The sequence below is a fragment of the Anarhichas minor genome, unplaced genomic scaffold, assembly GCF_050575085.1.
Source record: "Anarhichas minor isolate MPS153535 unplaced genomic scaffold, ASM5057508v1 ptg000073l, whole genome shotgun sequence".
Lineage (NCBI taxonomy): Eukaryota > Metazoa > Chordata > Actinopteri > Perciformes > Anarhichadidae > Anarhichas > Anarhichas minor.
This window is the reverse complement of record NW_027466519.1, coordinates 352,184-367,650: the sequence shown is the minus strand read 5'-3', so window position 1 is coordinate 367,650 and position 15,467 is coordinate 352,184. Positions and strand designations below refer to the sequence as shown.

At 41.7% G+C, this 15,467-nt stretch overlaps 2 protein-coding genes across 2 annotated transcripts; one reads left to right on the top strand and one right to left on the bottom strand.

The window, feature by feature from the left end:
• Positions 1-369: 369 nt before the first annotated feature.
• LOC142935358 (ER degradation-enhancing alpha-mannosidase-like protein 3) lies at positions 370-10,077 on the bottom strand. The gene is made up of 20 exons (XM_076079679.1): positions 9,268-10,077; positions 9,071-9,116; positions 8,228-8,328; positions 7,769-7,808; positions 7,530-7,642; positions 7,155-7,308; positions 6,832-6,966; positions 6,511-6,616; positions 6,290-6,387; positions 6,077-6,202; positions 5,884-5,967; positions 5,191-5,274; positions 4,892-5,016; positions 4,642-4,807; positions 4,391-4,548; positions 3,749-3,866; positions 3,295-3,471; positions 2,924-3,089; positions 2,611-2,802; positions 370-2,479 (listed from the first exon to the last, which is right to left on the bottom strand). Exons 1-20 carry the CDS (start codon positions 9,399-9,401, stop codon positions 2,196-2,198), a joined length of 2,607 nt encoding a protein of 868 aa, XP_075935794.1. The 5' UTR covers positions 9,402-10,077; the 3' UTR covers positions 370-2,195.
• Positions 10,078-11,433: 1,356 nt separating this feature from the next.
• On the top strand, positions 11,434-15,458 carry anxa3b (annexin A3b). The gene is made up of 14 exons (XM_076079876.1): positions 11,434-11,551; positions 11,964-11,996; positions 12,085-12,132; positions 12,367-12,454; positions 12,627-12,721; positions 12,818-12,931; positions 13,030-13,120; positions 13,253-13,332; positions 13,654-13,710; positions 13,840-13,933; positions 14,110-14,205; positions 14,293-14,351; positions 14,727-14,849; positions 15,030-15,458. The coding sequence occupies exons 2-14, from the start codon at positions 11,985-11,987 to the stop codon at positions 15,084-15,086; spliced, it is 1,014 nt and encodes a 337-aa protein (XP_075935991.1). The 5' UTR covers positions 11,434-11,551; positions 11,964-11,984; the 3' UTR covers positions 15,087-15,458.
• The last annotated feature ends 9 nt before the right edge of the window (positions 15,459-15,467 follow it).

Genomic DNA, 15,467 nt, shown 5'->3' with positions numbered 1-15,467 from the left:
TTTCAAGGTCTGTCTCATCTTCTGCTGACATTACAAAAGAGAAAAAAAAAAAAAAATGCACAGTGGCATTTGGTTTTCTGAACACACGATACATCCTCATGTTTCCTCTCTGAATGCTTCGCAGGAAACGCATAGTGATGCTAAAATAGCTTCATGTAACGTGAAGAGATTAAACTACAAAGAAGATCTTTCCTACCGACGTAACATCCAGTGATGGAGTAGAACATTTTACAGTCAAATTACAACTTCACTGCTGAAGTTCCAGATGTTCAAGATTAGATTACTTCAATAGAACAAAATATTATATTCCACAGCTGTTGAAAATGCAGTCATTTCAATCTACAATGCAGGAAAAACACAGGCAAAAGCTTTGATAATTGTGATTTCAAATTTATTGAAAGGACTGCCTCGGCTCACAGTCGGAAAATAAATACAGAGAAGATGTGAAACGGAAACTGGAGCCACGTTATGCTTCTTTTTTGGCACTTGACTTTCAGCCACTGATCAACAGAAATCTTAAGAGAACAGCTGAAACTCAAATAGCATGAAAAATTATTAAAAACGTCTGCGGCGCTTTTCTCTGTGTGGACTGTAACACACACAGTCCTGAGGTATACGGGTCGGCAAAAACCTCACACAGGCTAAACAAAAACAAAAAATGAATGTTGGATTAAGACGTGAAATTAACTTAGCAGCATCAAAAACATACTCTGGCATGAAAAGTGTTTTCCCCCCCACACAAACATAAGCTCACATTTAATGTACCACACACACACAAACAAACAAACAAACAAAATCATGCAACACATTATTAGAGAGAATGAGCTGATAAGAGTTCTGCATATTATTGAACCGTTACATAAAGTGAGTCCTCATAATATACGGTTCAGTTTGTGTAGAGAGTAGAAACGATGTACAGCATTCAATAGGCCTTTCTGGTTTGACTGTTTTAGATGATGGCAATCTAAATGTATGACTCACTAACTAAGTTTTTTTTGGTTTTCAAACTATCCTTGTAGAGTTGTCCATATGGGCTAAAAAAACGTTGCATCGGTGCACAATGTAAATTGGACGATAAATGACTTATTGCAACACAAACAAATGGCGTAGACGATCATCATACCCGTGTTTCAAAGTGCAAAGCAGTCTGGGACCGCAGACCAACCTGTGCCGCTGCCTCTGGAACTAAACATACAGACTTACATAAAGACTTCAGTTGCAAGAAAACCAGCTTTGGTCATTTTTGTTTGCAATGCTTTAAGATGGCATGATGAATTACAATTCAATGACTACAAAGTTATTTATAGGCTGGAAAACAGCCTGAAAAACCCAAACTTCATTTCTTAAAATGCATGGTGGCTGATCCCACAGACCTTTTATTCCGTGCATGATGACTCTGTAAGAAAAGTAGGGTTTCATCAGAGAGCAATGTTGCAGACTCGCATACTCGCACTAGAAAAAAAGAAATGCACATTTCATCAAATGAGTCAACCAGTCAAACTGCATTCACTCTTGAAATTCCCTGAAGATATTTACTAGTACAAAAGAAAACAAACTTCCCAAATTGGCCCAAGCTCATCTCCTTCATCTTCTATTGTTATATTATTGAGAGGCTACGGTGGCTAACCCCACCTACTGGCCAGGTGATATTCCACTCCCCACCACTGAATACTTAACAGTCGCCGTTGGAAGTGAAACGGTGCTCTCCACTTTAAAAACAAACTGCATTGCATAAAAACCTAGCTGAGTACATGTTTGCTTTATCTATGTTTTGCTCTAAGGTGAGCTCATTTTAAATTCTAGTCAGTGATCCATGTCCTTATCGTCAAGGACACTTTGTATGTGCCGAGCAACACTACAGGCTGGGGTGTGGGCAGCACCAGCCCGGCCATCTTAACCTACAGCTTCTGACCTCTAACTACCTAGTTTAGTCTCATGACGTCCCTCATTTCAGCAGTTTCAGTAAAAGCTCCACTTTGATTCTTTGTCTAACAAATGCAGTACCATCTTTAGGGTTAGAAGTCAAGACAGGATGTGAATGTGGCCTTCACACTGCTTTCCTCTCCTCCATCGGTTGTAAACATGGGTCAGTTAGGGCTCCGTGTAGGCAGTGAGGGGCTCTGAGGCGCACGCCATTCAGAAACTGACGAGAAATCAGTGTCAGGAAACTCGACTGCTTACGGGATCAGCAGTGGTCAAGGTTTTGCGTCTGGTCTACTGTTAAAGTTTGCGGTTTGAGAGGAATCGGCTGAACACGGTTCAGTTCTGTCGTTCTCCGCTGCCTTTGAGCAGAACTGCTGTGGTGGTTGTTGTCGTCCTCTCGGCTCTTCTTCTTCTTCTTCTTCCTCTTCCTTTAGAAACACCTCCTGTTTCTCCAAGACGAACTCCAGGGTGGGCCCTCTGGTCGATCCGTCCTCCAGCTCCCCCTCCTCTGCCAGACGGAATTTGATATTCATGCCGACAAGTTTTTCTGTCTTATCTGGACAACGAGGAGGAGGAACAAGAACAGAGAGAGGAATTACAATTTGATCAAAGAGGCTTTGTCATGGGATTTGTTGACAATAACAAAAATACAGAATATCGCCAGCCTTATCCTGTGATCCTCCTCACCATGGCCCAGCTGCCTCTCCTTGGGCAGCAGCAGCACATCCACATTGTGATGTTCCTCCAGAGCTGCTGTGAGCACGGCGCCCTCGCGGCTGAACAGGAAGACCAAAGGCAGGGTGATGTCTTCAGTGGAGTCGCCATCTCCAACCATCTGGAAGAGGGGAGTGTCCTCGCTATTACTTCCCTCGCGGTGGTCTGAGGAAGGGAATAAGGGAGTGATTTGAACGATTAAAGTTCCATGAGGTCATGAGTCTCTCTAACCTATGCGTATTGAGCTTTGAGGTGGAGTTTCAGCTCCTCTGGTACTCATCCTCACCTATAAAGATGACTCCTATGGCCCCAGCTTCCTGCAGCCAACGGGCCTTTACAGCAAACATGCAGTCACCGCGCAGTGCCAGAGCGATGTGCCCTTTAAGCTCCACTGCGCTATCTATTGGCTCACATGCAGTGTAGGGAGAGGCCTTCACTATGCTGCCCTTCACCTGCGGCACAAGAGTTTGAGTGTTATTACAAGTGCAGGTAAAACAAAACAGGTAGCAGTTGCATGGATCAGAAGAGATCTGTAATGTAATTGTAGGAGTCCATTGTCCATCATTTCGCATTATCATCATCAAACACCTGTTTCTTATAAGAGCTACAGGACTTGTTGACACCGTGTACTGTATTATGGTCACATTGGAAGCTCACCCCGTGCTCCTGCTTGGTGAGGTCCATCCCAAACTTGGCAGGTCCCGCTGTGAAGACTGTCCTACCCAGAAACGGGGGGGATATGAGCTGAACAATGTGGGGCAACACTTCCTCCTCCTCCTCCGTGGTGTGGCTCACCTCTGCCACAAGTTTCACCCGGTACACTCCTTTATGCTCCTAAAAGGGATTCATATTTAGAAGCTCTGTCGTTTATATTCAATGTTTTCCCATGATGCCAAGTGGCATGTTTGAGTTAAGGGACGTTCTGTGACAATGTTATGCCATAACCAGTTACATTTCTATCATGGTTTATCAGGGAATCTGTGGACATTGGGAATCTGGTATAGTTTAGTAACATTTCAGGCATTTTTTACAGCCATGCGTGTATTCATTACCATGACCCTAGACAGGCAGAACTTAATGTCATGAGGTGAGTACAAAGTAACTAGAATACCTTCAGACTTCCCGTTTGTCCTGCAAACACCTCATTGAGCGGGGTGAGAGAAATACCCATGCTTCTCAAGAACTCTACTGGCTCCATCCCGTTATCATGGAGCGGTAGTTCAATTTCCCTGTGAAGCACAAACACACCCAAGTTAAAACTCAAAGTGATCAAGGCAAACTCAAACTGGAGATCCCCTAGAGACCATCTTCAAACCTGACCTTCACTTTGGTCTCTACTACACACCTGTAAAGCTTTGTGACTGCATCTTTGCTCGGCTGTGACGTAATTTGCGGTGGCTAAATCTGTCCACAGACAGAAATATAATCACCTCGTAAAGTATTTTAAACCACCTCTGTGGTAGTTGCTGCCATAGCAGGTGTCCAGGACCACGTTTCACCGCGATGACTCACAAAGTGAAAAAAAATAGAGTGGTGTAGTCTCATTTAGCCACTTGTTTGCAACAGCCTTTTTCACGACATGTAAAAGCTTCAAAATTCACAAGAGGGTTATTTACTGATATCTTTTTTATATTGTAGAAAACCCATTCAAAAAAACCCATCGACTTTGAGACGAGGGAACCGGAAGTGCAACAGTGCTAACTCATTTCAGGGCTTTAAAACATGCAGCACTCTATGGCTGTAATCAACACACCTGACAGGTAAGGGGTGGAAGGGTCGTCCCACTCCAGTGAGGTACTTGTAGCTGTCCCGTATGGTTTTGGCAAACGAGGGGTTGTTGGGAAACAACGTCTCCATGCTGGGGCAGGAGTATGTGAACAGATCTTCCTCTTTAGAAAGGGGAACACTCTCCTGAAGCACAGAAACAACAACACGTTTAGCTCATACGGTAAAATGTCAACCTGTTCATACTACCTGTGTTTGTGATAAAGGGAGAGCTCTCACCGTATTGTTGCCTTGACAGGGCGTCTGGGTGGTGGAGAGAGACACGGGGAGGAGGTGAGCCTCCGTGGTGAAGATGTAGTCGTCAATATCGATGGGCAGCTGACTCTTATCCGTAAACAGCAGGTACAGGTATTTAAACATCTCAGCCAGAAAGAATGAGTCCATCCTACACAGAAAACAAAAGACGTTATCACACATTCAGAAGAGATGTTTTGACACTGTAAACATGTGCGTGGTGGCATTCGTGCACCTGTCTTCATGCCTCCCGGTGCGGACATCTTGCACAGCAGCAAACCCGCAAGGCACCCTGGCGTAGGCGTTGAGCTTTTCCACGATGGACTGTCCCACTCTGAGGTAGTACGGGTCGCCAGTGGCCTGCGGAAATTAAATACAATTTTACAATATTACAACCTAATACAAATGCTTTGTGTGGAGTAGTTTCGTTAATTAGCCTACTTATAACAGACCTGGCTTTTCTAATTATTAGTAAAGGTATGTTTGAATAGTATTATAGTTTAAATAGAGTAGGTATTTGTGTATCTATGTCACCTTGTAGAGGTAGTAGGTGCTTTCCGCAAATTCTGGTCTCAGTAGGTGTTGGCCCCAATGAACTCTAAACTCCGTAGTGAACGCCTGCAGGAGGTTAAGCAAAGAAAGCAAAAGACATGAGTGACACTGGCTTCTTAGAAGTTTTGTTTTTTTACATTAATGAACAGATTTCATGAACAATGGGACAAAGAGAATTAGCCACGAGAAATGTCCATTTATTATTTCTTTACTTGGTGTAATGTGATGACTAATAATATATACATCATAGCATAGTTTCATACATCTTAAACCGTGATGATTTGCTACAGCTGCTGCACACCTATTCATTGATACATTTCCCATCACCTTTAGTATGAACATGTCATACTCTAATATGTCATTCTGGGTGATATGACGATATAAATAACTTCAGTGATATTCATACTGAGGTTGTTATCCCTTCAATACTACTGCTTCTATGAGGTTATTGCAGGCAGTATTGTAATGACAAAGACTTGCTTAACGGCAAAACTGAATTTTCAAGATGTTTGCATCATCATGATGAAGTATCTTTATTTGTCCTATTCAATACAATGGATCTAATAGATATGCAGTAGCAGAAATTTCCCCAAATGAGCGTTATATTTGCTATACCTTGCCTACATATTCCTACTATATGTCATTAAATAAACAAAAACAGCAACCGTTATTTACCTCTGGAAGGAACTTGTGCTGTTTGGTGACTTGATAAAGCATTTCATGAGTCTCAATAGCTGGTTTCAGGTCTCCTCTCAACACCTGCATGAACAATAAATGTCACTCGACTCCAGAGACAACGTGTGCAACAATGTCTACGCCTTCTACGATGTTTGATGGTAGTAAATGTGATTAATCGAGGATCCCTGACCTGTAAGCCGGGGAAGAATGCCAGGAGAGAGTCCATCCAGCTGCGCACGTTCACAGTGGGGTTGTGCATGTGTACATTAAGCAGCAGGGGAGGCTGACTGATGTACTTCATAATGGCACTGTAGTGCTGTTCAAGACAAACACGAAACATATATTAGCAAAAGCTGCTTGGATATAGATTTCTATGCGGGCGTGCACTGATTGGAGGACTTACAATGTTGAACCTTTCCAGAAAAACATTGTCTCCTAGAAGAATGTAGGCCTTCATCAGATACTCATAGTACGAGTCGATACCAGCACCAACTCCACTTTCTGCAGACGCAGAAGTGAGAAGATTAGTAGAGTATGGCTCGTCTAAAAAGATGTGGAATATGTATGTACTGTACATGCAATTATGGATTATCAGTGTTCTATGTGTGTTTTTAATCTCCTCACCTCTCCGGACCCATTCTTCACTATGGATATTGATGACGGTCCCCACCAAGTCACTTCCCCTCTGTCTCCTCTGCCAGAGGACATCCAGAGCCTTCCTGGCATGTTCCTATAAAACAATAACAAGTATTATAGCCGTAAGATGTTTCTGGGAAACCAGTTGCATCATTCTTACAGGATTTCATCAGTTATAGCCAGCTATGATTTCTGAGAAAATGACTGTACTCTGCTCTTACAGCTCAGTAATTTCACAATAAGGCTGTATTGCAAAGAGATGACAAAAGAAATGAGTCTCATCTCTAGAGGGGAGTAGAGAGATAATACCTCAAAAACAGAATCCCCTGACAGTCTGCTGAGGGCAGCAAACTCCAGGATCATTGTTCCAGCACATGCTGTGCAGGTGTCCGATTCTGTGCCTGTGCGTGAAAGTGGGTTTAGGACTCCGTACCGCAGATTCACCTGGAAAACAAACAAAAAAAGAAACACTTTAGGTTCTTCAAATAAACTCAGCTCAAATTATTTCTAGTTATTTACTATATTTAAACTGGGCCATCCTTGATAGGATTCGTCATGAGGCTGTCTGTTCCTTCTGCGTATTGTAGATCTAAAATAAGCCCTGTGGTATTTCACAATGAAATAAGAAATACCTTAGGGTAGGGAAGGCCACTTGTGGTGTTAAAGGCAGGCAGTAATCGATGGCCCAGCTCTTTGGCCATGTGCAGGAGCTCGTCACGATACCACTGCATCCTCTCCCCACGCTGCCGGAGCAGGTCGGCCATCACGTGGGCTCCCAAAAGCCCTCTGGGGAGAATTCAATGAAGGAAGGAAAAGAAAGACAAAATTAAACAGAAAGGTTGAGGTGGAAAGGTTGAAATACTTAGCACTAGTATTGTGAGGATATGAAATAATTCTACATTCAGAAGAATTATTTATTTAAATGATTAAAGATGAATCTATTAAAACCAGCATAAAAGTTTGAATACACAGTGCTAAAGTAAATAAATCACAGACATGTTTCATACCCTAAAACTCTGATGTTGGTCTCAAACACGGACACCACCACATCGTTGTCAAGGCGTACATCTGTGATGGTCTTCATCACTGCGTCCTCAAACTCATCGAGCTTGTTTAACACCTGCTCACACACACAAATTAATCTCAAAACCTCTTTTTGAAAAACCTCAAAAAAAAACAAAAGAAAAGTGATAAAAGAAAAGCTGATCAAACTACTTTTATTTTGGTAAATAGAGGAAGAACTCACCACCAGCGTATCAAGGGTGTCAATCAGTGTGAGGGAAAACCTGGTGAAAAGATGGACGACACGTTACGATGATGTCCCACTTCACCACTGATCCAGTTTCATATTCATGAACCACAGACTGTTAAATGTCAAATCTGTTGCATTTGCAGTAAAATGACATTATGCAACATGCATGGTGCATAAATGAATGTATTGTACTGCAAGTCTGTGACTTATTGCCTTCTTGTAAGTTAAATTGAGTTAATTTTGCATCAAATTCATGTATTCCTATAAAACTGGGGCATCTACTCCATGTTGAATTAAATATGTTTGGAGCAGAACAGTATTACACGAGAAAACTGAATCCTTGTCTTCTTTGAAAATACATTTTAAAAAGAGATGACATTACATAAATATCACATTGTGTATTAAATCTACATTCACTTGCATATTTGTTTGAGGAAATTTAACAGAACTTACTGCCCCAAGGAGTCATCTATGTCCCCTCTGTTGGGCTCCTGGCCGCGGACTCTCCCCCTGCAGCTGAGAGGCATGAGCTCGTCTGCTGGGTAGGCATATTTCTGCAACGCAAACAACAGTTACTGTCTCCAAGCTTCATTTAGCAGTCGACACAAAAGGTTTCATTAAGGAAAAACGGAGGCTTGAACATTCTCTAGGAGGGAAAAGAAACACAACACAACTGCTGGATCACTAGTGGAACTGGTTTCTACCGATTCCAGCTATTCCACGATTAACATTGAGGGTCAATTTGAATTTGGTACCCCAGACTTAAAATCGGATTCTAATTAGATGGCCTGAATAAATTATGGAGCCGAGGTCTGAAAACAATTTTCACAGATCCTTATCAAAAACATTTGTTTCTGTTATGTGTTCATGTCAAAAGCAATATTGGCCATTTCAGATGCAGCTTACATTTAAAACTCTTGAGCCACTGAGTGAGTCGAGCTACCCATGACCCCAATCACATCTTGCTGTTCACTGTCATTGCTTTGCCTGGAGGAACATCCAGACTCCTGGAAGGGATCCCATCACTTACAAGAGCTGAATCAATATTATTAAGACCACCATGAATATCACATAACGTTCTGCTGGCATCTGTTGCACCAGTCTGACACTGCAGCTGCAACTTAGTCCTGCATGTTCGCTTTCTGCACAACCCCACTAAATCAAACCCAACGTGTTAGTCTCACAATAAATTTTTTTTTGTTTTAGTGTTACTAGAGTGTTGACTTCTTCAGCTTTTCATAACTTCCTTCTTACAATCACAATTTTTTTTAATTGACATCAAAGTGAACACCTTACCATGTAACTGCCGTAGGCATGGTCAAACATTTCAATGATCTGGTCACTGCAAAAAAAAAAAATATATATATATATATAAATGAATCAAAAGTGAATATGGCAAAAACACTGTAAAAGTTTTACGATATTGTAAATAGCCACTCAATCACAATCACATCTAAAAGAGTTACATATGTCTGTCTCTAGATATCTTTTACCTGATAACAGTCCTCTCCTCTGGTGTCATGCTCTGGCTCTCCTGACATTCCGCCCAGCCAAGAAGACTGGTGATCACTAAGGTCTTCAGCAACATCCCAGTGCCAGAGGTGCGGACCAGATACATACTCCTCATGTAGTCTTGTTTTAGTTTAAGCTTTAATATGGACAAACAAACTCCTGTCCTTTGTCCCACACAGAGTCAACCAGTCCAGCAGACACAGCTGTCCTTCAAAGCCCCGATCATCCTCATCCAGGTATGAGTCGGCTGCTGAGTTGTGGCGTTATAGTTTCCTCCCAGCCCCATGTCCATACCCACAGTGCACATCAGCTGACCGTGTAAACAATAGATGTAGCTAGCTACAGCTGAACCTCGGTAAACAATAACTGTTGACGCTTTCCTGATAACAAAAACAAGACTGACCACCAAACACTGGCTAACTAGAGAAAATCCCAAACAGGGCTAAAAGCACGCATCTTGTTCAATCAAGAAAAGTCAAAAAAATATTTAGAAAAATATTCAGGTAGCTGCAAAATTGAAAGACAGTGTAGCTAATTATTGCTAGCCATAACAGTGCTAGCTAACGTTGACAAGTTGCTAGTTCGCCGTCAGCGATGCTAGTTAGTTAGCAAAACAGCTAAACGGCTAAATACGAAAAATAAAGCAAAACATATTTTGACTAAAAAGAAATGGTTGACTTGACCTTTAAGTTGACTGTCATACAGTTAAATGGTCAATGACACGTCGTCAAGTATCACTACTGCCATACAGTAACCTGACGTCGAGTACGGAGCGAGCTGTCAAAGAACAGACAGGCTGTTTAGCTACCCGGCTGAGCTATTACATGGGAACTTTCTGCCCTCAGTTCAACATTTAAGGACAGCTTTGTTCACACGTAGGCTAACGTGAACTCTCCCCTTCAGCAAGTGACACTCTTCAGAGGGTTAACTATAATAATGTTTGTATTTGGTTTATGCTTATGGTTGTAGTTGGACGAGTATTGTACGTCGGTTTATTGTCAAGACAGAAAGGAAGATCCCCTGGCAGGCTATATTTAGGGCACACTATCTACAGTTCCTTACGTGACTGAGACACGTGTCACAAAGTAGGTGGAGTCAAGGGGGGGTGTATTTTGCGTAAATTAACTTACTGGTAGTATATTCTTACTGGTGTGCCTCAGTGATGGAGAGAGGGATAACGTATTTATTCTATCTTATATAATAGACATGTAGACATGTGAATGACCATGTTATATTTGACCAAATGTTTACATTCATGAATACCATTCTGTATTTTCAACACGAACACAATGAACTCGAAAACATGTCCATACCAGTTGAAATGTCTCTCGGCACAAATCCTTATGACAAATCTTCATAAGTTATCTAACAACCTTTTTCGCGCCCCTGCATCTGTAGTCGCTACAATGGGCCAAAAGATGTCGCAACGGTACCCCTCTCCTCACAGTGTGGCACTCTCGCTCCTCCCTCGGGTTATATGCATTTATGTGTTTGCACAATGTTTACTCTGGTTAACAATCTTTTGATAACATCATGTCTCCAGTGTAGGATGCTGTGGTGAGCTGACACCACTCTTTAAGTGCTATCTAGGCTACACCTCTATTTGTTTTCCACAGGATGTTAAGTAGGGCAAAAGAATCCCTCAATTAGTAAAGGAATGTGCATGATTACAAAATAGTCTATAATTTGCTATTATTTACATTTAAATACGTTTAAGATGTAAGGGCTGGTTTGATTACGCTGAAGAAACTGTAATGGCATGCCTGTAGATCAACATGTAGTTACTGCGGTGATGACATTAAATGAGATAAGGTCGATTAAAAACAAAAAGTCCCCTGTTTGTCTTCCTTCCTCCTTCTCTGTGACTCATGTCCTTGCCCCAGCCCTGAAAGCAAACATGACTTTGGACCCACAGTAGTTTATTATGGAGCTTGTTGGATCACTTCTGGAATCGAATGGCTTCTGGAGATATAGTCTTCAGCAGATGATGCCACTGTTTTTTTTCGTGATTGTTACGCAAAAGGAGTCGGGTTACAGAGCGCAGGCACCGTTTCTCAACTACTTCCTGAGTCTGCGAACGACAAATAACAGGGCAGAATAGTTACTGTGTATCAATGAGGAGGAGTTTATGAATTATACGTCTCCATGATTCAACTGCCTCCAGCTCATAATGGGCGTTGCCTTTTGAACTTATGTAAAAGGTGTGGCGATTTCTGGACACCGTGAAATTCCTCCTCTGACATCAATCCCGTTCCTTTACTAAAGGTAAGATGGAAAAATAAACCTTTTCTGTGTGGATGCAGACGTATTTATTCTCTGTCTGTGTTCCGTGTTTGTTTTTTTAATGCGTTGCTCATGGAGAAAATGGTATTTTAGACCGCAGCGGTCGACATCACAATGTTAAGGTTTTCATTTTCTGCAGTTCTTATAGTCACGTACACCTGTCCACGCGACTGTGAAGGCTTGATCAACCTTAAACTGTCAAGTTCACGAATTTAAAAAGGATTCATACTAAGATATTGAGAATAATAGTTTAGCGGATTTTGTTTATTTTATCCGAAGTGAAAGTCAGGGGATGAAGTGGATGAGAGTGAATCAGAAGCAGAACTCTAGTGCTGAAAACATATCCCAATACAGCGATAAGATGCTGATACTGTGTGCTTTTTCATCTCCCTAGTTGAAGACTTCAACCACAACAATGTCTGGTTGGGTGAGTAGTTGTATGTGAACTAGATTGTAGGCCTTAAACAGGAAAATGCAGTGGATAATGAAAGCATGTTTGTTGACTTGTATTGTAGGATGACTTGGACCTGCTCTTGGACTCCCCCTCCTCACTGACAGTGACAGTAAGTTAAACACACTCTTACCCTTTAGTTCCCAAGATGATGATGATGATGATTATTATTATTACATGAGATGCAATTGCTTGAATGGATAGTGACAAATCCTTTAGGAAAGCTTAGAATATACAATAGTAAACAGCAATCAATAAATACACCTGTACTATAGCGATGTTTTATTGTTTTACATTTTCAAACATGCTTACTTGGTTATGTGTGAGCCTGTGATTGTTTCTTCAGTCCAACACAAGAGGAACTGTGAAGGACAAGGCAAACTTCAAAGTGGAAGCAGATGTGTCTGCAATAAGGAAAGCCATCGAGGGTGTTGGTAAGTTAATGAGTCACCGTTATCAGTACTCTACTATATCAGACCAACATGTAAAGCACCTGAATCATATTTGACTAAATGTGCACGTCTATCTGCTAGTGGAACACATTTATGTAAATGTTTGTATAAGGTTGTAAACCCATGAACTCTTTTGTGTGTCTCTTCTCTTCAGGTACGACAGAAAAGACGCTGATTGAGGTGTTGACCCAGAGAAGTAATGCTCAGCGTCAGCTTATTGCTAAGGCCTACGAGAAAGCCACAGGACGGGTATATGAATATAATGTATAATAATAATAATAATAATTCTTGAGTGTTGTGACAAGAGACATAGAAAAATGTGTGGTACAATTCTTCCTCCATCAGAAATTAGTAGCTGACCTGGAGGGCGACACCCACGGAGACTTTGAGGATGTGTTGGTAGCTTTGGTAACCCCTCCTGCCGTCTACGACTGTCAGGAAGTCATCAAAGCCATCAAGGTGAGACTTTGTCTGATTGACTTCAAGATGACATGAACCTGCTTCAAAACTATTATCATTCACTTGTGCATATAACATTTTGTGTGATTCGCATACAGGGAGCAGGGACCACCGAGAGTACGCTGACAGAAATCTTTGCCTCGAGATCCAACAGGCAGATCAAGGCCTTGTCTGAAGCATACCTTGCAGGTTTAGTGTCTTCAACTGTAATTTCACTTCACAGATTAGACAGCAACTCGGATTATTGCGAAACAGTTGGCAAATGTTCGTGATGTGTCTAGGTTGTTGTGAAATCGTCTGTATTGTGCCGTTTCATTCAAGAAACTGGAAAAGCGATGATTCAGGATCTGCAGTCGGAGGTAGCTGGAGATTATGGCAAAGCTCTGCTCATCTTGGCTGAGGTACCGTACGTTACATTAAAACAGTGAACGCATTCTCAATATATCAGAATCAGACCTAAAGCTTTCGATTTATTCTAGCTAGACAGGTGTGAACATTTCTATCCTATGTCAAAAAATATATAATAGAAAAAAAGTCTGAATTGTAGAGAAAAATCAAATGTATTTTCTACAAGAACTGTAAATCTTTCAACAGTTTGTCATCTCAAATTGTGACAAATAAAAATGCTACTCAAAAAAGGCTCATTATTCAAATGAACAATGCCAAATGTAACAGATTACTTCTACGTGTTACAAACTATGTTCTTCCGGTCGTCCTCACAGGGGAAGAGAGATGAGAGCACCAATGTGGACACTGCCAAAGCTAAAGCCGATGCTAAGGTATATTCACTACTCGCTACACACGTTATCTGGATGTAAAGAAATTAGGCATGATGCACTTTGTCTTAACCATCGACAGTTATAGTCTAAAGCTGTATGTATTTTCATACTCCCTCTTATTCCACCCAGGCCATGTACAATGCCGGGGAGAAGAAGTGGGGAACCGACGAGGGGAAGTTTATTGACATCTTGTGCCACAGGAGTATTCCCCAGCTTCGACAGAGTGGGTTCACCTCTTACATTGTTCTGTGGATGCTAATGAAATAAAACAGACAAGTCTGCAGCCATGCTAGCGGCTCTGTGAGGTTGCACAATGGTGGTTTGATTAAAATCTAAAATAAATCTGTGTTAGCCTACATCTGATCTTCAACAGTTGCATTCAAATCTGTGTTTCGGCAGCTCTGGTGGAGTACAAGAATATTAGTAAGAAGACTCTACAGGAGAGCATTGAGGGCGAGATGTCTGGGAACCTGGAGGACCTACTGGTGGCTGTTGGTGAGAGTAATGCATCATATTGTCTGCTTGTTTCTGACCCTCACATTGAATAGTGGTCCATTTAACATAAAACTTATTCTTTTCTAGTTAAGTGCGTGAAGAGCGTTCCCTTATACCTGGCTGAGAGGCTTTTCAAGAGCATGAAGGTAAACCGTCCAATAATATGTCCATCTGTATCATAAGGGCCCTTTAAACCCCAAAGCAGTGGCTCCCAAAACAAAATCCACACATTGTTTGGTTGCATCCCGATCTTTTTAGCCACAGCAGACATTTGTATTCGTCTCCAGTGGTGTGGAAAGGAATGTTAAGCCAGTGTTTCATTGCGGCCTCTTTGACTAAACGTGCACCGCTGGTTGAACGGAGTCGACAGGCTCTAAAGCAGACGGCCAAAAACACGTGACACCACAGACATAGAAGCAGCAGTTACTGCAGGAGAATGTATATAAACACATGTCACTAGTTAATTTACCCAGGTCCAATTTGTGACTTTGCTTTTTTCCCCAAATTTTCCTTTTGTCCAGGGTGCGGGGACCACAGAGTCCATTCTGACCAGGATAATAGTCGGTCGCTCAGAGATAGACCTGCTGGACATCAGAGCAGAGTATAAGAAGCTGTTTGGAGGCTCCCTCTACTCCCAGTTAGAGGTCAGTGCACACGCCCACAGAGATGAAATTACATATGCACCGCGACCGAAATGTGCAACTAAGTTTAAATGTCACGGTATCTTGTTTTGAGACGCTGGACAATCCTTTTGTTGGACTGTTATCAGAAGATACATGTTCTTAATCTTCCTGTATTTCCCCCCTCTCTTTATGTTTGTGTAGTCTGAAGTGTCGAGCAGTTATGGCGACACCCTCAAGAGTCTATGCGGCCAAGACTAACTGCTTCCAACTCTAGTGATGAGAAACATGTGGTGTGAAGTGCAGACGGGAAGAACCGCAGCAAAAGAGGAGGACAGCATCGTACTGATACCGTTGACCTGAATTCAGCTGGAACTAACCATCGAGAAATGCTTTTGAATGTGGAATTCCAGTAATGTTCAGCCAGACAGTGCAGTGCAGACTGATGATTAACACACACAGATTTAATAAGTGCAGACATGAAGATGCTGTTGAATGTCTTTTTGAACTTATAAATTTGTTTGTATTCTATGTGACTGATATCCGTCAACTCCACATTTCTTTTTAGCATATTGTAACACAAATAACGTCATAACTTTCACATTAAAAAAAAAATAAAAATACTGTGTTCTACTATTTGAT

What these genes read in the sequence shown, in the direction of transcription:
- LOC142935358 (XM_076079679.1), bottom strand. Translation starts at nt 9,401, where the DNA reads ATGAGGAGTATGTATCTGGTCCGCACCTCTGGCACTGGGATGTTGCTG. An exon ending in GCACCTACTACCTCTACAAG is followed by an intron (nt 5,017 to 5,190) that starts GTGACATAGATA and finishes TAATTTCCGCAG; the next exon opens with GCCACTGGCGACCCGTACTA. An exon ending in ACCGGGAGGCATGAAGACAG is followed by an intron (nt 4,808 to 4,891) that starts GTGCACGAATGC and finishes TTTTCTGTGTAG; the next exon opens with GATGGACTCATTCTTTCTGG.
- anxa3b (XM_076079876.1), top strand. An exon ending in GTCTGAAGCATACCTTGCAG is followed by an intron (nt 13,121 to 13,252) that starts GTTTAGTGTCTT and finishes GTTTCATTCAAG; the next exon opens with AAACTGGAAAAGCGATGATT. An exon ending in GGACCTACTGGTGGCTGTTG is followed by an intron (nt 14,206 to 14,292) that starts GTGAGAGTAATG and finishes ATTCTTTTCTAG; the next exon opens with TTAAGTGCGTGAAGAGCGTT.